At 44.5% G+C, this 23389-nt stretch overlaps 1 protein-coding gene across 12 annotated transcripts in view; it reads left to right on the plus strand.

Moving 5' to 3' along the window:
- LOC311436843 (uncharacterized protein) overlaps positions 1-23389 on the plus strand; it is a 70372-nt gene that overhangs the window by 18133 nt on the left and 28850 nt on the right. For 9 of the 12 annotated variants that reach the window (XM_084519361.1, XM_084519364.1, XM_084519363.1 and 6 more), the window contains exons 3-4: positions 9336-9457; positions 22283-22336. In XM_084519361.1, coding sequence (XP_084375487.1) covers positions 9336-9457; positions 22283-22336 — 176 coding nt within the window. The remainder of the gene's footprint in view (positions 1-9335; positions 9458-22282; positions 22337-23389) is intronic. The other 3 variants (XR_014693117.1, XR_014693118.1, XM_084519370.1) reach the window with 2 other exon arrangements.

A 23389-nucleotide genomic window follows, 5' to 3' on the forward strand; every position in this document is an offset into this window, starting at 1 on the left:
CTTACAGCCACCATCAGAGACCAGGTGCAGGGTCAGAAGGCCCCTTAGTTAATGTTACGTTCCTGATAATTAAGCATGTACCTCACAAGAGTCTTTGTAGGGCTGTCCTTTAGGCTTATCTGCCTTCCCCCAGCTGTAGCCATCCATTGCAGGACGGTGACATTTACTTGACCCGATGAGGTTGCTGGATGGTGAGGAGGAGGCAGGTACCCTGAGCGTGGTGGGCATCATCCCCACAGGCCGTGGGGCAGGATTTGATCCTAAAGGGACAGCCACCGTCAGCTTTGGGCACTGGTGACTGGGAGTGCCGGTTTAATGAGCATCTCCTGGACTCTGCTCAAGACGTTTGGGTCTGAAATTGTATTTTCTGCATAGAAAAATAGGGATATTTGAATATTCAGATGGCGCAATTTGCTGTATAAGACAGTTGGCAAGTGTATGTGCTAAACACCATTTAAATTTGGTTTCAATATTAAAATGTCTGTTAAGTCACTGCTATTGTACAAAAAAAGAGAACAGTTTTCGCTAACTGCAGTGTTCCTAAATGTCTGTGTTCAGAGAGGGAGAAACAGTTATTTTGTCCAGAAAATCAGGATTTAGAGAATGCATTTGTCACTTCTGTGCTGCTACAGGTTGCTAGACTATTGCATTCTTTCCAATTATCTTTCAAAGCCCTCGGGTCTTTGAAAACAAATAAGATTTCAGAATTTGCTGTCTCCATCAGAAATGTTTGGCCATTTACAGTTTTAACTACCAAATAGGCGCCTTAATCTTAGATGGCATTGAAGCTGCAGTTGTTGTTTCGGAGTCAGTAGTACCATTAAAATCATCTTTCTGATCTGCAGTGTGCCTATCTAGATTACAGTTCATGATATTTCATTCTTCTAGTATTTGTACTTTGAACATATGTTTTGCACAACGCTCCCCAAGCTTCTGCACGGGCTTCTGTTGTGTGAAACCTCAGATCTTCCCAATCAGTTGTTTTCTTTCTTGTGAAACGCGCTTCGTTTTCTGTCTTTCTTTTCTGGCTATGTGAAAACTCCCCTGTTGTAAGGAGGTTTTAAATTAGAACCAGCCACTCCTAATTTTATCAGGAAATAAGAGAGAAATCAAATCAGAATGGCTGTTGTGAACAGGTCCAGGACAGAAATGGCCTTGGCACATCTGCGTTAGTACCATCACTCTGGTGCTCTATGCTGGCTCCAAAATGGTTTGCAATTTTTCATGGTTATTCACGGTAATTTTTTATATTTACTTATAATAACTTTTTTTTTTTTTCCTTTCTTTCTTTTTTTTTTTTTCCTTCTTCTCTAAATCTTAGAGGGACTTTTGGATTGTATGAGAGAGAGGTTTTCACAAGGTATCTGATTTCCTCTGATGATGTGAGCCCAGTGTCATACCATACATTATCCTTCCCAATCTATCAATGGCAGACATTGATTCCAACTGCGAGGGCATGTGCTGCTTATACAAATGTCTGACACTGGATGCAAGCCACCTTTTTACCATGTTAATTGAAGATGGATAGCGAGGACTTGAGATCAACAAATGGGTCTGTTTGTCATGTTGTTAAAACTCAATCTGTCTGACACTAGAAATGTTTTTCAGCTCCTTAAAATGAAGGGGAAACTGTCAGCTTGAAAATCGCATGTCTAACAGAGCTGTCGTCTTCTCCTTTTCACAAGCATCCCCAAATAAGAGTTCAAACACTGTAGCTGATAAAAAAAAAAAAAAAAAAGGCTAGAAAATGCAATATCACCTTTTATGGATATGTGGAAAACGTTGTCCAGGTCAGAATGGTGCTGGGACACATCCATGAGTGCACCAGGGTAGGGAGGTCATGACAATGTCATGACAGTGCCAGCACAGCACTTCCTTAGGGAAGGGCCACAGCTGGATTTTGGGGGTGAGAGTGACAAGTGTGGACAGGGCAGCTTTCTCCAGCCATGGGCATTATACCTCCAGAAGTCTCAGAAAAACGTCTCCACTTTGATTAGCGCCACTGGCTAATGTTTCATGCGTATCTTTCGTTAGTGATGGATGCTCCCAGGCATGACAGCTTCTCAACCTGAAAACTTTTTTGTTTCAGGTACTATATGAACATCTAGGAAGCAAAAGCTCCTTTTGCTGCTTTTACTGCTGAATTAAGGCATGGTAACAGGGTTGTTGGTCTCTCATTTGTGTGCTCTAACAAGCAGCCCATTTTTTTTGTGTGGCTGTTAGTGTTTATAAGTCACCCCTGGGTTGCTTCTCCTCGCAACGCCACAGAGAAATCTCTACCATGAGTAGCCCAAAGAGATGCAGGCTCATTGGGCACTTGTAGCCACTAGTGAGCTATGAAGATTCAGCAAATATTTGGAAAACAGTTCGGAAAACACTGACCTGTACTCCCCCCCACCCCTATTTCCATGGGGACTAGTGGTGGAAATTCCCCTGTGCAACAAATGCTGAGGAACAGGTTTGTGCACTGTGTCTGTCTGCTCTCGGGTACTTTTGCTTGGTCATCATCTCCCTTGAGAGGGCATACGAGCCCTTTGAAGGCATTTCCAGTTCCCACCAGCGCTACCTTCCTCCTGTGTCACGCAGACCTGAAGTCTGGAAGGGGAGATGCCACGGGATGTGTCTGAGCCTGTGTGAGTTGCTGTCGGCCTGCCGACTTGGAGAAGGTAGGCTGATTTACACCAGGCATTGGTCTGCCCTCGCTTCCCATTTAGGTTAATGGGATTTGTGCATCCGGCTTCCCCAATGTACCATGAGGAAAATTGGCTGTATAAAGATTAACACTAGTGCGATCGTAATATCCACTGGTTGTTACAATAGATCTGTTTATCAATACGCTCTAGACACATTCAATATTGTTGCGTTTCATAAAGAATTACTGTAAGTTGCCATTCTGGTTTATTCCCTTATTGCATTTTCACAGCGCATTAGAAGAATGATAAAATTCCATGAGCCATAACTCCTGATGGCGTAGATGATCAATTTGACTTCTAATTTGGAAGTAAAAGCACATACATGGCATACACTTTGCCCTAGTTTAGAATAATAGTCCCGGTCGCCTTTGTGGCAACAATGGGACATTAGTGGTAATGATTAACAGTAATGGCTTTTAACAATAATTTATTTCTAGGTATGTAAATGCATCTGATTCATTGGTCTCACAGCTGATGCCAACAGTGTCATATAGGCATGTAAGAATATGCATCTTTCAATGCATCTGCAATTCAGAGCATCCCTGAGATCTTTTTAAAGCATAGGAAGTGAGTTGCAGACTAAAAGGTGAGCTTGCTGTGGTCTGGGCTGCTGGTATTGGGTGAACCGTGGCAGCCCACATGATGGCTACCTGCAGAAAATTTATGGACTTCAAGTTCAAAGTTGAGCTTCAGTTTTCGTGAGGCTGCCTGCACTGCTCATGGCATTGTCATAGCCTTGGATTGATGGGAGGGATTTTAGTTTCTCCATCTTACTTAAAATTTTCATTGAGAAGCTGTTGGAAGGCTGACAGGTCACTGGTGTGCTGGAACCTCTCTGGAGCAAAAGAAGCAGGGTTTGTCTGGTTTCCTTTCCGCCGACAAACCGAGGCAGATGGTACAAAGCATGTTCAGGCCTTCCAGCAACTCCTCGATCGCACTTAAAAGTAAATCTACCATTTGCAATCTATTGTCTATTTAAATCTATTTAATTTACAATTAACAAGACACCTCTTGCTCTCTCAACTTAATTAAAGAGCTAGTGACTCTTAGAAGAATTGAAATGCAATAAATAAGATAACCTAGTTAGGGTATAATTAAGGGAATTTACATAAGTAATAAACATGGTATTGCTGCCTTCCATTAAAAAATACTCTGAACTTGTGCTCATTTTTTAAAAAAACTTATATTAAAATAAGTGTTCAGACATTTAATTAGCATAAAACAAGATAGCTATCGTGAGTTAATTGTATGTAATTTCCTTTAAGTAACCACTGAAATCATAACACACCAAATGGCTTTTGTGTGATCTGTCAGCAAGCCAGGTTTTAACCTCTGCATCTTGGATTAACCCCTTTCTGGGCTGCTGCTGCTTTCAATTAAATCCTGCAGGTGCCTACACGATATTCTCCAGAGTTTTAAGGTGATTAAAATTATAAAATAAAAACGATCTCCTTGTTTAAGCATTTGCTTGACCTTGGGTCAAAAACAAAGTGTTAATTTTCACAGATTTTGCCTGGAGCAGGAAATAAGGGAAAAAACAATTGCTCTGTGGTGATGGCAGGTGCTTATGTGGTCCTGAATTTTGTCCTGAAGTGTAGCTTCATGAGTTTATACTAAAATAGATTATATTCTTATTTATTATTAGGATTTGATGCCAACTGTAGCAGGTGTGCCTTCCATTTGTGTTAATACATTTTCTACAGGTCACTGATTTTTTTTGTTTTTGTTTTTGTTGAAGAGGGAGAAAGCGTCCAGGCATCAATAGGGGAATGCTTGGTATAGAAGTAAGTCTGCAAGGTGTCTGTCTGTGAGTCCTTATGGGCTTTTCGTCATGGCTCATCAGGCACAAATCCCTAGTGCCCCATGGCTGGATTTCTTGTAGCTCAGCTTCTCTTCGTGCCAGTGGGTTTCCAACTGGCTGCTTGGTCAGCGGTGTATGAAGGTATGCTCCTGAAGCTCCTTCACCACCACAAATGGTAATTCACTCCTAAATCGCATGCGTGCTTTGCTGGTTGTACAGCATGCTCCATTTGTTGTGCATAGGGACAGCTGAGATAAAGATATTTCTGAGTGAAATAAGTGTTTCTGAAGGGCAGGCTGTTGGGGTACGTCACTGCGGCGAAGGACGGGATCATGTTGTCTGAGCTTAAAACATGTGTCTTTGTTGTGTGTACCTTAGAGACATACCTTGGGGATCTTTTCCTTTCTGGAAAGAGAAATGGGATCACTGGTAAACAACTTCTGAATACGCCTATGCTATGCAAGATGACTGTCAGGTCTGTCTAGTACCACCTTAGCAAACCAGACATTCTTTGGACACATGGGGCTTGATATTGCCCAAGTCGTGAGGCTGACCAAATGTATTGGTGCTTTCTCTTCGATTTTCCACCTCCAGTGATAAAATTGTCCTTCCTGTATTTGTTTTCAAAGGAATGGATTTCTGCCTGTCCAGCTGAGGAGTTTGAAGCAGTGGCAAGTGTATCCTAAAGCCACTCCCATGGTTCTCGCAGCGTTAGGTCGGGGATGGAGGTAGCCCAGCCACACATCTCAACGATGTGATCACAGCAGCTCGGGCTGCAGCATTAGTGACAGAACAGCAGACGCTTTCTGATGAAAAACAAAACAAAAAAGCCTCCCCCACAAATTGTATTAAGCCCTTCTTTGCATTTTGAAAGGCAATATGTGCTTTTTCACCTGCCACGACTGTCATCTGGTGTGTGCTGTCTCTAAGCAGGATGACATCTGCAAATTCATGATCTGTGCCTCTGCTTCCACACAGAACCTCGCAGCCTGCAAAACCTTTTCCTTTCTCCAAAAAGCTCCTGCCTTGCTTGCTGACCATAGTGCACCTGGGTCCAGCCTTCAAGGGAAATCAGTTCTTGCCCAGGAAGGTTCTTATTCTGCGTTTACTAATAGGGATTTCAGAGATGCCCAGCGTTGGAGTTACTTCATTTTTTAAGGAAGCTGTTATTGTTCCTTAATTTTGAACTAAATGATTAATGTTTCTATTCCTATTCTAAACTCCAGTCGGGTGATAATTCATCTGTTTCTGTGCATTGGCACCTAAAAAACTGCAGAAAAATGCTTCATTGCTGTACTCAAGCTAATCAGCTTGGAGGCTGAAGTGCCTTTGAATTGAAATAGATGTTTAGAAATCATCAAAACCAAGGTGCCAAGGCTTCTGCTGGTGCTCTGACGTTGTTTTGCTGGATGTGGGACTCGGAATATATTTACATGCCTCGTAGCGATGTAACGAAAGATGACAGATTAATTAAATACTGGAGTTAGGCCAAGCAGAGGACATGGTGGCCCAGCAGGTGCCCCGTTCCCCATGTGATAGCTCGTGTTTGTTCATGCACTCACAAACTCATTAGGCTCAACCTGAGTTGTTTGGTGCGAAGTTTTATCTGAGTGGTTGCCTTCGAGTTGTTTGGGTGAGCTCGTGTGCGGAAGACATTTACAGGGGGTGGTGTTGGGGGTCGGGCAGGCTGGAGGGGGCAAAAGTTGCTTGGCTGAAGGGGTTAATCCTACTGGGAGCATAGCAGGGACAAAACCCAACGAGAGGTGTCCTTGGCTTGTGTGTCCCTGCAAAGCTGTTCCCCTTTGGTTCACAGGTGCCACCTCCAAGGAGACACAGAGACTTTTCCTCCATGCCCCAGCACATGTTTTTTTTTTGGAAATGTTTCAAACAAAAGCTTTTTTTCAGAAAAGGATAAGAGGTGCTGCTCGGCTGCTCTTTCCCCTCTCGCCATGCTCCTGGAGGATTTTGGTAGCTCAAACTTGGGCTCTTTTCTGTCTGCTCCAGGTTTTTCATGGAGACCTCCCACTGTGATGGGTCATGTCACCAGGAGACGTTCTCTGAGGGAAGGAGAATAATTTATTTATTAACAAGAAAAAATAAGGAGAGAGAACATTGTTCCTCCAGTCTTTGATGTTTATTTAGTGGCTGCGTATCAATTATCTGTTTGAACAGGTTTCATTACAGAAAGTGCAAAACCCCTGAGCACGTTTTAAAATATGCTAATCCTTACTTAGGCAGGAAATGGAAAAGGCTCATTTACAGTTTAATTTCTAATCCATGTGGCTTGACATGTTGTGTGCCGGGACATAAATAGAAAAGCTGAAGTGGAGAGGACAGCTTGCTCACAATAAACAGGTGCTGCAGCTTTGTGTTTCTGCTTACCCACTCCGATCATATGTCAAAGCACGAGCTGCAAAATGTCGAGCACAAACGCCGCCGAAATCGTTCATTCTGTGCTTTTCCATTTGAGGGATAACGTACGGCCAAGGGCTTGTAAATCAACACTGATGAGGAGGGAATGAGAAAAGCAATGAGGAGCCGAACAGGTTGTTTTCTGAGGTGGTGAGCGCCCGCACAAAGAGCTGTTGCAGCCCATTTCTGGGGCTGCAGATACCAGGGGAGGGAAGAGCAGCTGCTCCTGGGCCCAGAGTGGCTCTCGATACCCCTGTCCCCATTTTGGCACATGTGGAAATCTGGGGATGTATCTGAGGCATTGAAGAGCTCAGCTCTCAGTAAAAGGAAGTGTGTTGCTCTTGCCCAAGGGCAGCAGTAATTGAACTGGACCAGTGGGGAGGCCAACCAAACACCTGAAAAAAGGCAAATAACGCATTCCCTACTCAGGTCCCTTCTGCAGCCGCAAATGTTTTGGGATTTTTTTAAAAAAAGTTCTTATTTCTTTTTTTTTTTTTTTTCTCTAAAAAGAGTTGATTTGCACAAATCACTCCTCCCACCCCCAAATTTCCCCTTTAGTTTGTTATGTTTGTAGCTCTAATGGGACCAACTAATCCCTCTAATGAAATACTTACTGGGGAGAGATTACCACTTTTGCTCTCAGGCCTCCGGTCTCGGTGTGTGATCAGTTGCCTGGTGCTGTTGTTTTCAGGATGAAGCAAATAATAACCCCCACAGGGTCAGACCTGGCCTGCAGGCTCTTCCCCTTTGAGGTAGCTGGAAAGAAGGTGGAGTTGACAAATTTGGCAAACTTTACCAAACTGTGAGTATGGTAATACTCCCTTGAATTACCTGGCTCTGAAAACAGCTGCAAATCCAGAGGGGAAGATGTGTTGGGAGCCCAGGAGGGGCAGTCTGGCTGTGGCAGCAGCCACAGTGGTGGCTCTGGGTCCAAAGGATGCCCAAAAAGGAGCCTTGTTTTTGCAGGACTGGTGGCAGCACATCCCTAGGCGGGCGGCAAGGATATTTGAGGGAGTGGGACATGGTGTGTTTGATGTAGAGCAGCAGAGTTTAATTATGGACAGGAACCAAATTGATATTCATAGGGTGATAAATAAATAATGTGTATGCACTTGCAGGGGAAGAACGAGAACATTTTTCTGAAGCGAAAGAAATAAAATCAGCAAAACAGAAATTAAAAACGGATCTATTTAGCAGGGCTGCTGGTTACATGACAAATGCCTCAGTTGGTGGGCTCGATCCTGCCATTTCTCAAGGAATCATTTGTGTCTGGCCTGAAAGGGTGTGAAACAGGACAGGATCACGTTTCCCATTCTCTGATTTCTGCTCTGAGATTTCCAGCTGAGATTTCCAGGGAATTGAGCCTTGGGCAGCTCAGCAGCAGCCAAGAGCTAAAAGGACAAGAGGGAAACCCCAGAAGTGGATGTGATGGCGATGGAGATAGAAAGGAAAGTGGAGAGGGATTTTTCCTGGTGGGCTAAACGAGGGGGGCAAGTAAGCAGGCAGCTATTCAGCAGGAGGCACTTTGATACGGGCTCGCTTTTAGTCAGACCTTCCCAAAGAAGGCCATCTGAGAGCAGCTTTCATAGGAGGATCACTGCAGCTGTGCAGTAAGTGCTTTCTCACTTCCCTAATTTTGGCACGTCTCCTAAGCAGTTGGTGCTTCCGACGAAGCTCCTCTCCGAAACGTGCATCTTTCTTCAGGAGAAGTGTCAACTTGCACGTGTAAACCCATGTTTCTTGTGCACACAGCTGCAGGCCTGAGCTTGAAAACGAGAAAGAAGTTATCCAAAATTAGAAAATAAACAAGAAGACGAGCACATCACACTTCCAGCGAAACACTTGAAGTTTTACTTGTGGATTTGGGGAGTTGTGTCACAAATTTTATAATACAATGTCTCACAAATTTTATAATGCATTTTATAATGCAGAACACGTGCCCAGGCAGCACATATTTCTAGAAATAAGACCTGAGGGAGGCTTCCCAAGAAACTCTATGTAAGGAAATAAATCCAAGGGAGTCCTACGACAATGGTGGGTGGCAGGGGGTGACTGCAGGGCCAGGCTTGTTGGAGCTGCAGCCCAACAGGGCAAGGCAGCTCCTGGGTTTTCTTCCACTTCCCTTTGCCCCTGTACTCAGCCATGGGCTGCCCAGCGACTGGGGGAGGCCTGAAAAATGCTGCCTCGGCAGAGGAGAGCTTGACGAGCGTGGAAAATACCACTTTTAATTAATTTTCTTCTTGTGTAGAGGAAACAGAATGTAGCGTGGAAGAACAAGACCTGAAACAAATTGCTAACTGTAGCAGTAATATTTTTTCTCCTCATTATAGTGGTTTTTTTTTTTTTTTTAACCTTGGCTTCTGTATCTACACAAATGTCCTTTAGCAAGAATTGCAAAAAGCTTGATAGAGGCATCTTTTTATTTTCAGGGGTCTAGGAGGTTTCTCAGTTTTCCAGGAGGTGTCACCAGTACTTCCTTCATTTTCTGTGATGGAGATTTCCACAGAAGACATTCCTCTGAAACAAATAAAAGGAGGACCACGATGCCAAGGTAATGGGAAATGCCTTGTCCTGTCTGCCTACCTTGAGAGGTGGCTCATCACAGGCAGCTCAGGCTGGGTTGGCAAAACTTTGGGCACTCCACATTTTGGCTGGTGGGCTACAGTGGTGGTATTTCCCTCCCTGTGCTGTCGGTGTTAGCCTCATGGCTGGCTCTGGAGATCTTCTTTCAAGCCATGGGACTTAGCAAACTCCAAGCCCTCCAGAATCCCGGCTTCCATGACCAAATTTTTGCCCAGGTCCTCAGAGAAAAAGCTTTAAAATTATGACACAGCGTGAATAAATCAAAAGATTAAAAAAGATTAAAAAGGTTTGAAACATATATATATATTTCATTTAAAACCTCCTGGTGCTGTGTTTTCAGGATTGGAAATTCTGCTTTATGGCTGAGGGCAGAAACAGCTCCATTTATACTTCTGTTTCCTACCCCATACTTGGCTTTTTTTAGGAGCTGTAAGGATAATCTGGTCCAAGTCCTCGGCTGGCACAAGCTGGTGGGCTTTACAGAGGCTCTGCCAAGTTACACTGCTGCAGAGGCCAGGGAAATAATCATACCCACATACGGAGTGCTTTCCACCTGGGGGCCAAAAAGCAAACAGGGAAGCCCATTGAATCATCGTGGCACGTGTCTGCATCACCGGAGGTGGCAGTTCGTTTCGGTTTCATGCGTCTTCTTGCCATAATGAAAGGAAAAAGGGGGATGTGCAGGCCTCATATGGCACAACTGGGAGCAGAAACTGCTGTCCTTTGTTTACATCCTGCTGCTAGCGAAGGCAGCAGTGCTAGCGAAAGATGCAGGCAGCAGTATGGGTGATGTTGCCAGTCCGGGGTATTTTCAGTCTGTTTTTGCATGGCTAATTGGTAAAGATAGAGGATAATCGGTGGAATAAAAGCTTGAAAACATCTCATTTTGGAGCTCGCTGTGAGAAGGCCATAAAGGCAGGCATAGGCATTGCAAGGAGATGAAGCTTTTCTCTTTCAAAATCCAGCAGAGCCCAATAACAATCAAGCAGACTGACAGGCACAAAGAATTAGTGTCAATTTACTTCTGAAAATGAGTACGATTGGGTTGATGGTGGGCAGATCGGCTCACTAACATCTGCTTTGGGGCTATTGGATCTAACTCTTCTATGGACTTGTAGATACCATCTTCAAGTATTGAAAATACTGCTGCATGATTTTTCACCTGGCAATAATTAAATGCTGGAACACTTGATAAGTGCTGGGGAGAGCCCCGAGTGATGCATAGTAAGTACTGAGCTGAGAAAGCTGCGCTGCTCTAACGTATGTTTTTTCAACCTTTTGTACTTTGTTCCGGCAGGGCATTTTATTAAATGATGTTTTAAGTAGGTCAGTAGGGTAAATATAATCAAGAAATCTGCTCTGAGTTAGATCAGCTTAAATAAAGCACAGCGTATTCATGACTGGAGCGAGCTCGGAGATGGCAAAGAGGACAAATCTGTTACACAGCACTGTGTGGGATGCTCAGCATCTCTGTCCTGAGTCTTTCCCTATGCTAGCAGATTACTCGACTGTGGTTTAGAAGTCTGATCTTAACTTTTTTTTCCCCCTGTTTTCGTTTTAAACACTACACACATATGTTGATGTGATTATGTCTACTTCGCTAGGAAGCTGCTCCGTAGAGCGACTTGATCTTCTTGCTTGCCAGCATAACATCAGGCAACATCACTTGCTGGCCCACGTTGTACTACTGAACTAAGAAACCCAGTTTAGGGGAGCAAGCTTGGTGCTTAAAAATGGGCCCTGGTGTAATGGATCTGGAGAAATAGGCACTGGGTTTGGACAAACAAGTTGTGTTGGCGCCGAACTAGTGGAGCCCGGTAAAATCGAGTCCAGTTCTCCCCACTGTTGTATCGAATAAGGGGTGAGTGCTTTTGACAGCTTTCTCTCAGCACTGGTAGGGGCTCTCTTTCCTTGCAATAGGGGTTTGCAGAAAACTTGGAGGATATGCAGAAGGGAGAAAATGCTTGAAATCAGGCAATGGGCTCAAAACTTCGTCACCACACCTGCATGAGCTCCGTTTCCTAAAAATTCATGTTTGTGAGCTCTCAGCCTCTCAGCTGAGATGGTACCTGAAAGAAGGAGGAGAAGGAGGAGGATAAAACTCAGCATTAAGATGTATGTTAAAAGGTTCATAAGGGCAAGCAGAGTAGCTGTGAGAGCAGGGGAGCAACAGGGTTTTGGGGAGCATGGCAGGAGGAGATCCAGCTTCCTTGCTGGTGCCCATTGCTCAGCCCTGGCAGGTTTAATCCTGCTTGGCAGCTTAGCCTTACCCCTTGGCTGGGGAGTCAGAGAAGAAAAAGGGTGTTTTTTATATTTTTTCTTCTATTTTTTTTTTCTCCTCGATGAGTATCCTTTCTGGATACTTGGCTGCAGCACGCATGCGTGCCGCGATGCCCTGAGCCGTGCTTAACGCATCCCCGAGAAACCCGGCCCCGTGCCCACTGGGACCGAATTTCAAGGCATATCCCTATTAGCTTATTTTGATGTTTTTATCTTTCCGTGATCGGGAACCATTCTCTGCAGCCAAAACAGACACTTTCCCAACGGCGTCGAGTGAATTTTTAGCTCCCCTCTGAGGAGCAGCCTTCAATAAAAGATGAGGCCGCTCGCCTCGATGACTGACTGCAGCGCTGCAACCTCTCCGGCAGCTCAAGCCTTTCGCTGCGAGTTTACACTCGTATGAACATCGGCTCGGCCGCCCCGTGTTGCTGTAAGTGAAGGTTTGCACGCAAACATGGCCTCCACGAAAGCCACCTCAGGCGAAAGCACTTCGCCCGCCAGCAAAACGCCACCCTACAGGGGGTCCCCGGTGGGGAACTGCAGCTCTGGCTCATGTTTTAGTCATGAGGGGTGGGGGGGCCCTTCCCTCCCGCCTCCCCCCTGGCCGGGGGTCTGCTGAAAGGCAGCAGCAGCAGATTGCTGGGTCGGTGGGGTTTTGATCCCTGCAAACCGTGCCCTTTGCAGAAATACCACAAAAAAAGCGAAGTTAAAACAGCAAAATTGCATGAAGTTGGTGGAACCACACTCCTGAGTTATTTCAGTACTGATGCATCTAAACACTGAGTAATTAAATTTATTCATCTCTTAGTTTTTCTACATCTGCTTTCTGTGAGTTTCAGAAACGGGCTGAGGTTTTGGAGCAGGTCACCAAAGGAGAGACGCAGGAAATTTTCGGAAGCTGAGACCCGGCGAGTTTTAGGAGGCTACAGGAGCCACGGGAGGGGAGGGAGATGCCCACAACAAAGAGGAAGAAACTATTTAGCTAAGAGGAGATGATTAGTTTTGCTCTACATCTGCAGGAGGACTGGCTTCTAAAGCATTTTCTCAGCCTAATATTTCATTTCTCTTCAGCGGCTTAGCCTTTCGCGGCTGTCTGCACTGCAGCAAAGCACATGGGAAAATGCTGCTGCTGCAAATGGGAGTCGGTAGAGGGGAAACTTTTCAAAAGGCAGCAGCTCCTTGGGGTCCTGGGACCCGCCGAGTTTCAGGGAAGCTCGTTCAGTCACTGGGAAGCTTTTGAAAAAATTACCGAAATTCTCTCCCCTCTCATTACGGCAGGCTCCCCAGCAGGTAGCTCGGACTCCTGTAATCCGTAAATCAAATATGACAGCTCCTCTCCTGTGCTGGGGTTTCATTTTCACACTGACTTCGGGGTGGGTATTTCTCTTCCTCCTCGTTACCCGGGGACCGACGATAATCATTTTAAAAGGAACGGCAAATATTGTCCGCCGCCGTACGCTGGCGTGCCGGCTAACGCCGATCCCTGCAGCATTGGGTAATTCGGTTGATTAAAACGATAGTGCTTTGAGGGGAAAAGCCAGCAGTAGCAGGTACTAAATGCAGCGGTGTTATTTATTTTTCCTTTCTGTTTTCAAAGACATTCTCCATAATGTCAACACTTGGCATTAAAAACCATCTTAAGATATCAGGCTGAAGAGTGTAAGGAAGAAAAAAAACTTCCAGCAGGGCATTTTCATTAACCTAGAACTAAAAATGTACACTGTAAAATAGTGGAGTGTTTCCTTGAACTTTTTTTATTTTATTATTATTTTAACCTTTCCGTAAACATTTTCTTGAGTGGTTTAATCAGGCAAAAGCTTACTTTATCATTCGACTTTTTTTTGATTCTTACTCTGGTAAAACGTCAGGGTTTGGGGAAATAGCTCATTGAAAGTGTTGTAAAGAAAGTGGTGTCAGTTATTTGTCAGGTTTTATGCCGTGATTCGGGAAAACTGCCCTTGATTTACTTGTGCCATTAGAGACTTCATCGGAGGAGTGAATGAGCATTTTTCGATAGAGCCACGGAGTGAAAAGAGCAAAGCCTTTCAGTCATGTTTCCCGGTAAGCATACTTCAAGAAGTAGGCAAAAATATTAATTGGATTGTTAATTATATTGATCCAGGGCAATTTTAAACGCCGTAGCCAGGTTAGTTAACATTTGCTCGTGAACACGGATATTTAAAAAAGAGTTTCCTTGCACTACTTTTGATCCCATATAGTGCCCTCCAAACCACGTAGCTGGCAGTACGAGCCAAGACATCATGGGAGCCTGGTGCTCTGACCAGAGGTGTGGCAGGGGAAAACATGAAAGGGCAATTATTTCGTTTTCAAACCTTTGTTTGAATAAACTCTCCCTATGGGAAGCTCCGCAGGACACGGTGAGAATCAGCATTTCGGGGCTGGGAGGGCGAGCGCTGCTGCCAGATATTTCTTTGCCCCGTTAATCCCTTTGGGAATTCTCCTGTGCTTAAAAAAAGTAGGTGCTTGCTTGAGTACCTTCCCCTGTCAGAGCCACAGTCAAGGCATAATAATGATGTTGATAGCAAATGCAGCAGGAAATAAGCCGAGGATCGGCAGTGTTTGGCACCCCGTGGCTCCTCGTCTTACTGGCATTTGCACACAATTTTTAAGACTTTCTCCTGCTCCCCACAACCCCCATCTCCATTAAAGCTTTGGGTCTGGATGTAGAGCTTTTCCTTTTTCATTCCAACATACGGGGCAATTTTTAAAAGCAGGAAAAAACTGTTTATCTATCTAGCAGCCACTTCGCCATCACGCTCGCTGATTAGGAACTGGAGAGACTCAAGAGGTGCTCACAAAGGGCTGATTAAAAAGTCAGGGAAAATGAGCGATTCCTCAAACGGGGATTCTCGTCTGCTGCTGTTTGTGCTGCCGTGGTTTTCCTGCAGCTCCTGACCTTGCCCATAATAGCTTTGCACATTTTTTTTTTTTTCTGAAGAACCTATTGAACTCACTTCTTATTCTGGGAAGCTCCTTTGAGAGGGCGGAGGCATTTTTTAAGAGTCGGTCCAGTCCCTCCATTTTTAATGCCAACAAATATTTCAGAGCTCTGCTTTGACAGCTGTAAATAAATACAACGCTGATATCATTGCATAGAAAGAATCTGGATGTTGCAGCAGTAGAATAAAATAAGTATTTTTTTTATTTTTATTTTTTCCCCCAGATGTTTATAACCACTATCCTCTGTAAGCAAAACCTCTGTGTTTTTTCTTTTCTGTTTTAAAGAGTTTACTTCTTAGATTGTGTACGGATGCAGGTAAAATGTATGCTCACTGTAGCCTGTGGACATTTTAAATATAACTTTTTCTGAGAGTCCTGGCTGTGGACCATCAGCAAAGCAGAACAAAAGCAGCAAACACTTCAAACTCCCGTACTTTCAACTCTCCGAAGGTTTTCCCTTTAGGATGAACACTTATCTGTATGGGCAGATGACCAGGCTGTGTTTTGCCGAAGGAAAAGGCAACGAGGGCTGTTCTCGTTCAGGCAAAAAGAGGTTAAAAAGTACCAGATTGTGGTGTAATTACCAAATTACGACGTCTAATTTGTAGGTTTAACTTGCTAATTATGTGTGATACATGGGTGGCGGAGGGTGCATACCAAGCACTAGAAGCCTTCCTTTTGTCTTTGGAAATTTGTTTTGATTGGGGGGAGGAAGAGGGGAAAATCTGGCTTCGCCACATGCGGCTGCGCCTCCTTCCCTTGTGCCAGGCAGAATAAAAAGGAAAGGCGCGGAGCAGTGGGCGATTTGTTCTTTTTAATAGAAACAGAGGGCGTGATAGGCTTGTGCACTTCGGGAGCCTTAGCTGCCTCTCCCGTACATACATTTGCTTTTTCAAAAAAATATTCTGGCAGTGCAGACGAGCACCCTGAAGTTTTCATTTACGAGGGCTGTCAGGAGTGCTGGCGGTGATATTTAAGATGAGCTCGTGCGTACGTGCCAGCCCTGTCTGCTCGCAGTCGCTCTGCATTTTCTTCTCCCCTTTATAAATAACTGTCAGGATTCGCTAGTCAATATTAAGCGAGATTATTTACCTTGTCAAAAATGGATGCTTTGAAATTAATCTGGAAGCAGGGAATAGACTGTTCTCCCTCGCCCGTGATAGGCAGTGTTAATATTCTCGCAGCTGAAGATCTGGGGACTGGAGCAAAATGCAAATGGCCACGGAGGAGATGGCCTGGGGAAACGGCTGCCTGTGGACTTGACAGCAAGAGAAGCAAGGAGGAACAAAATGACCTACATTTTGCTGAGGCAAAGCTGGTCATTAATGAAAGACAAGAGCAAACAGTAATTTGTACCTTCGTAGGTGTACGTTCATTGTGTGCCTGCTTGTAGCAAAACCAATAATCTACCTGGAAATCATTCTGGGGTATTAAATAGCTTTCTAGAAAATCTGCTTCACTCATAGAGCAGATGTATTTGAGCCAAATCTTCTAGGATTGCCGCGCTGGACGTGAAAAATTCAGCCAATATTGGCAAAAGATGAGGCACTGGTTTTTCTGCTCAGGCAAATGTAAACATTTGAGCTTTTAAAGATGTTCCTCTGCAGCTCGTAGCTGTGTTTTAGTTTCAAACCAAACCGAACCAAAACAAAAAAACAAACCAACCAAAATCTGGCAACTATTTTCGTTTGAATTTCAATTTGAAGAACTTGCAGCCATTGGAGGGGGGCGTTGCAACATATGCTGATTAATCATTAGCAATAATACAGTGCACTCAAACAAAACCCTCTTCAAATCAATAGCAATCCTGATGCAAGACGGATTTAAAGGGCTGTACATCTCAGCAGAGAACCGTATTTTACCAGCCAGATAAGGGAAACTGCTACACTAAGCTCAGTTGCATTAATAATAATAATTACATATTGAGTTAAATACATCCTAGCCCACATAAGATACATTGCAGCAGCAATGCCTTCATTAATACCTACAAACGTGTTGTTTGGAGGAATGAAAACTGAATGGAGGTTGCAGAGTCAGGATTTTGTTTGTTGGGCTGACGGCGCTCTTATTTTTCCTCCTGTAAATACAAACACTTAGGGGAAGCTGGTTAGGACTGTATTTATTGTTCTTGCGAAGAAGAGCTGCTGGCCTTGTTGTTGTACCTTGGAAATTAAAGCAGCTCATGGTTTAGAGTACACGTGGGAGGACTGATATAGCAATTAAGGGACATTTCAGTCATTCAGGGCAATCTTCATTTCAGGGAACTGTATCTTTCTCACAAGCTTGATAAATAAATATGTATAGTTTCAGAGAACGCGTGGCAAATGTGCGTTCTGAAACAGAGGAAAAGCTTAAATTAAAATGTCATAACTAGACAAGCAAATACAGGGTTTCTAGCATTTTCTTGTAATTGCAGATGTGCTCTTGTAATGGCAGATGTACTTTTTTTTTTTTTGGTTTGGCGTATTTTCTGCTCGTTCTGGTGCTTGGTGTTTGAAATACCTCGGCTCACTTACACCCTTATTGCCACAAGACCCCTCTGGCTGGCTACACCTTGAAGGAGGTTTTCTTTCTCAACACGGGGTTTATAGACCAAATATTTAAGAAAAAGGAGAAGCACGGAGCCCAGGAAGGCCACACTGCAGGCAAATAGTCTGCTGCAACGTCAGGGAGCAAGTCAGGTATGCCGCACAATTCCTGCCTCCCATTTTAGTTACAGGATGCAGATTTCGGTTGTGTGAATTGCCCTGGCTGTGCTCTTTCATTCGTTTGCTTATGTGCAGTATTATCACAGCAGGGAAAGTGGGCTGTAAATGTTCCCAGTACCCTTATAATAATTATAAATAAAATAACAATAATAAAAATTGCAGGGACGAGTTCCACCGCTCTGGCCCGCTGGCTGCCTTTGGGTATTTCAGTTTTGTGGCCCTTTGTAGGTCAGGCATTAAGAAATAGAGGGTTGTCAGGATTATTTTTCTTCCTTCTCTGTGCACACATGCCCAGAGCCTCTCAGGCCAGCCTGCCACACATACCATTTCACTGTGGATTTCATACAGGGCTTGCACCTATGGGAAATGCTGCCCGGGGTTTTTGTTTCCCCTGGGATTTCTCCAGTACCTGTCACATAGCACCAGAATGACAGATACGCGATGGTGTCTGAGTTGCATGTGTGTGTGCTCCCACTTTTCCCTGGCTAATGCCGATTTACCAGCGCAAGCCGTGGTTGCACGAGGTGTGAACACCTTTCAGAGACAGCCCTTGTGTCCTGCAAGGAGCAATGAATCCATCTCCCAAACACTGTTACTTAAGTAAAAGGAAAAGCTGCGCTTTCAACATATGTCACCATTTATTTTTTCCCCAATCCTACCTTGCATGGCTCAGCGTGAGTGGGACATGTTTGATTCGATCCTATTTTTTTTCTTTTCTATATTTTAAATCTCAGATGTTGAGGCAATTTACATTAATTAAACTTCAGTTGGCTTTAAAATTGTCATGTATCAATTTTAGCAGCATTTATAGAGAACAAGATAGATGATTTAAATTACACGCCATATGGGGCAATGCTAGGGACATTTGCTATCGTGTTAATTGCTTAAAGCTACGTTTGCTATCCCCCTTCAGAGAGCGAAAGACGTTCGCTCTCGTGCTTACTGAATTAGGCAAAAGGATTTCCTGCTCAAATGGAGTATGTGCAGATTTCCACCCGTTCCTGCTGGCTTTTGCTCTCCTGCAAGGGTTGGCATCGCAGGGGTGCTCTGCTGCCCCTGTCACCGGTGTCCTTGCTGCCTTGTGCAAGATGCAGAGGCAACGTGTCCGAGGGATCCTCGGCCAAGGATCTCCCCAAATCCTCTGGGGGACTGAGCCTAGGGAAAGCAGGGTGTGGTTTTGTGCAAATAAGCAGCCGTCTTCATTGCCACGGGAGCGAGGCATGCTTTGTTGTGGCCCAAAATGAGTCTGGGTTTTCCAGAGCCCAGACCTGAGAGCTGTCCCTGGCATCAGGGTTGTGTCCTGAGTGTGTTGGCACGACAGGGACCAGCCCCATGAGTGGTTCCCATCCTGCTGCTGCCACAGGTGCTTTGATTTTTGCAAACAGCAAGTTGCTAATTGGCAGTTCTGCCCCGAGCATTGTGGCACACAGCTGGGGAAAGGGATTGAGCAGAAATCAGCAGGCTCTTACGGGTGAATTCCTTCCAAAAAGGTAGGTGGGTGCCCCAGGCGGTCTGGGCAGAGAGGGCTTTCCATGGTGAGCTGCAAGGCAGCAGAGGGTCACCTAAAGTTTGTGAGCCATGTTTTTCAGTGAGGCTGCTGATTTCGTGTGCAGTGGATTTGGGGGAAATTAGATTTAAATGCATTACCAGCACAAGGAGCACAGACTGGTGAGTAGCATCCTCTAGAGAGATTTGGGAGTAGGGATGAAACATCTCACTTTTTCCCTGTTTGTCTAAAAAAGTCCACATACTTCTCAAGGTAAGAGGCAGAGAAGGGTCAGAGGCAGAGAGGGCAAATATTCAGCATGGTCAGCAAAGCTTTCCTGCTTGGAGACCTCTACAAGCGAGCACTCAGCAATTGAAGAGGCTGAAACCAGAGGTCTCGGTCTCATTCTGAACCCATGCCAGGCAGAAGCTGTTGCAAAAAATCCCTTCAAGTAACAGCACAAATCAATTTGCCTTGCCAGACTGGAAAGTGCTTGAAGCTTTCCCCTCAGCTGGCTTCAGAAAAGTGGGGAAATAAAACCCAGAAAGATGTCAGCAAGGTGTTGCACAGCCACGTAGACCTGTTTGCGATACATTTCTGCTCCTGTCTGCTGCTTCTCGCTTGGCAATATTGTGATGGGATTCTCCCATATTAATATTTTAAATGAATAAATAAATATCTGATGAGATACTGTGCGTTTCCGCTATCTTTTCATAAATTCTGCAGAGGGTAAAAAGAGAATTAAAGATAAGATTAAAACTGCCTGGGTGATGTATTTCTGTGGTGTGTGGTAAACTCTCTAGGCGTTTATGCTGTGCTGTCTACGTTACAAGTTACATCTATTTTAAAAAGCACGTGTACGTGTGTGTTTATGTCTCTGTAAATATATACGGATCCATAAAGGCCACGCAGGCTCTCTGTCATCAGGGAGGGTCCTGATTTCTGCTGTGTATCTGCTGTGGTGCTAATAATGATAGGCTAGAGCAGCAAGCTGTTTTTAAAGCATCCGTGTGTCTTACAAGCTATAGAAGCATGTTTTCACTTCATTTTGCTCTGAGTCTGCTTTAGGAAATAAGCCAGATGTATGGGGGTTGGAAGTCTTCTTTTGTTATGTTTTGGGGGAAATTTAATGCCTTTTTTTTTTTTTTTTTTTCCCTCTGGCTCTGCATTGCAGAGCCCAGTTCTGGCAAGAGAGAATGCTGAGCCCTTGTTCACAGCTAGCGAGAAACGCTGGGCAATGAGAGATTAGGGAGAGAAGCTGCCTGATCTCCATTAATAGAAGTGGAATCCCCAAGAGCCTGTCAGAAATGGTGCTGCACTCCAGTGCAAATATTAATATTACTCGCAGCATTACAACTACATTGTTCTGCTGTTAGCTTGGATCGTGCCTGCTGCACTGACTCTGCTCCTAGCATGAAGCCCCCAGCTTCTGCAGGACCACACCGGGGTTCCCCCCACTGGCACGACGCCTTCTAACTCAGGGAAAAATCTCGCATCCTCCTTGCAGGGCCCCTTCCCTGCCCTCCAGGCACACTGGAAACAGAGGCCTTGGGGTTAAATTCTGTTCCAGCCAGGCTGCGAATGTCTCTGGAGGACCAGAATCTATCACAGAATTTATCACAGAATCACAGAATCTATCATAGAATCTATCATAGAACGTAACATAGAATCGGTCACAGAATCAGTCATAGAATCTGTGATAGAATCACAGAATCTGTCATAGTCATAGACTGTCACAGAATCATAGACTCTATCATAGAATCACGACTCTGTCATAGAATCAATCATGGAATCATAGAATCTGTCATAGAATCATAGAATCTATCCTAGAATCTGTCATAGATCGAATCTATCCTAGAGTCATAGAATCTGTCACAGAATCGGTCATAGAATTAGTAATAGAATCGTTGAATCTGTCATGGAATCATAGACTCTATCATAGAATCTATCATAGGAACTATCATAGTATTTAGAATCTATTGTAGAATCTCCCAGATCTCTCCTACAAATCTATCCTAGACAGAATCTATCCTAGAATCTGTCACAGAATCATAGAATCTATCATAGAATCGTAGAACCTGTCATAGAATAATACAAGCTGTCATAGCAAATGTCGTAGAATCATACAATCTGTCTTAGAAGAGTCAGAATCTATCACAGAATCTATCATGGAATCTATCATAGAAGCTATCGTAGTATTTAGAATTTATCGTAGAATCTCTCAAAGAATCTGTCATAGAATCATAGAATCTATCCTAGCATCTGTCATAGAATCATAGAGTCTATGATAGAATCTATTACAGAATCTATCACAGAATCTATCAGGGAATCTGTCCTGGAATCGTACAATCTATCCTAGAAGGTGCTGGCTGGGTTAAAGCACAACACAGTTGTAGCGCACCCCATGAGTTTGTGGAAGATTGGTGAGGACTGATGGCTGAAGACCATGTAACCCGCTTAAATTTGTATATTTAGAGGTATTTCTGTCGTGTCAGCTGAGATTTCTTTTAGTCACTGTATTACACGTGTTGTTTATGACATGCGAGGACGGAGCTTTGTTCAATATTTCTGAATGGCCAACATTTTTCCTGATGGGTAACATACAGCCAGAAAAGAAACTGCTATCGGGAACAGCAGCATTATTTTTACCTGGAAAGCTCTTATTAAGAATCAACTGTGACATCGGATCATTTTTCAAAACGTTTCTCTCTGAAACTTTATTAACTTCCTGCTGGCTCTCGTAAGTCATTCCTCAGCACAAACCAAGACGCTTCCTGTCGGGTAGCTCCGTTCTGCGGGCAGGTGGAAAATTCTCACCGTGTCTTGGCCAAGTTCTGCCCTTGACCTTCAGATTCATGCAACGGGGAAGCTCCTGGCTAAGCCGTGGAGTCACCCAGCCCCTGAAACCAGCAGCTCCCACACAGCAGTCGCGGAGCCACGGGAGGAGATAATTGCATTGTAGTTTCCGAAACATTTTTCTTCTGTCTGCTCCTGTATTTGTGCACCCCGTTCCTGGCTACCTGCATTCATCAACTTCACTGTTGTAATAGGCTATTGCCTGCACGCTAATAACCCCCTGTTCTTTAATGTTCTCTTTCTATTTAATTAATCTATTTATGATAATAGTATGTCTCATTTTGTGCTTTCACTCTAGAGGGTGTGTTTGTATTATCCTGCTGTATAGTGTTGACTGGCCCTATTATCATTTATCATTAAAGGCAGCAGCAACACTCTGGCCTGGCCTGCCAATAATTTTTCAATTAATTGCTTAGTGCTTGCTTTTTCTTTGCTTTTGGTCTTTGCCAGTGCCTTATGAGGTCTTTAAGCTTTCTGATTTATTTTTTTTTCTTTAACTTAGCAGCTGTGCTTGCTGTACACCAGGGGATCTGCAGCAACCTGCGGTGTTACGGGGGTAAGTGGACGGCTGTGAGCCAGCAGTGCTCTGGTCCGTGCCTGGGTTTGCTCCTTGGGGCAACTTGAGGCCACGAGGGACAATGTGGTGTGGTGGGGATGGATTGAAGCAGCCTGGCTCAGGCCTTGGGACACGAGAAAAAAAAGAGAAAAAGTGCTGATGGGATGGCATTAGCCTTTAACCGTGTAATGTCTGAGAAAGGGACTGCTGAATTTGACTGAATTTACACCCAGAGCTGATGTTTTGTAGGAACGTTCAGGTTTTCTTTGTTTACAAGTACTTCTTTATAGGCTTGACCTGCTTACCTTGAATTATTTTTTTTTCCAGCCACATGGCTACTTGTTTCCTTCCAGATTCTCCCAAGTGTTTTATTTTTAAGCAGATGCTCTTCTGGATCGCATTCATGCCAAGTTTTGTCTTATGTTCTTTATCAGTACAACAACATGAAATATTTAATAAGAAGTTATCGCTGTGGCCAATATGAAAGATTAAATAGGTCTGTCGGCCTCAGTTCCTGAGGAGGAAACCTGGTATTCAGAAAGTCAGAATAAACAGCATCAAATACACAGATGCAAAAGCAGACGAAAACACGGGAAGATCTGCTTGGTGCTCAGCAGCTTCTCCCTTCTTCGTGCCAAAGGCAGGGAGAGGAAGGGAGCTGCATTTGGATCTAAATTTGCTGTGTTTTAATTTAAATCAGCGTTCCCCTGCAAAAGAGGGAGCAGACAGCGAGTGCTTGGGTGTAGGAGCCCTGTTTGTAGGATCAACTTGCCACCCAGCTGGCCTTTCTCTGCTTTTATCCTGCCTCCTGCATGCCCTCAGCCTTTCCTTCTGCCCGTGAAACCAGCCGGCTTTTACCCCACGCTCCCCTGGGTCCCTGCATGTGTGATTTGAGTCTTTTTGGTTTCCTGCAGCAAGGACTTTCTGAAACCACCTCCATGCTGAAAGCAGCGCCCGGCAGCTCCCGGCACGTCAGCTGGAAGCCCCTCGGGGCTGGTGGGCAGGAGATGGCTGGGGCAGCCTCGCACAGGCACAGAATGGTTTGTCTAGACA

The sequence above is a fragment of the Aythya ferina genome (genome assembly GCF_964211825.1).
Source record: "Aythya ferina genome assembly, chromosome: 4".
Classification (NCBI taxonomy): domain Eukaryota; kingdom Metazoa; phylum Chordata; class Aves; order Anseriformes; family Anatidae; genus Aythya; species Aythya ferina.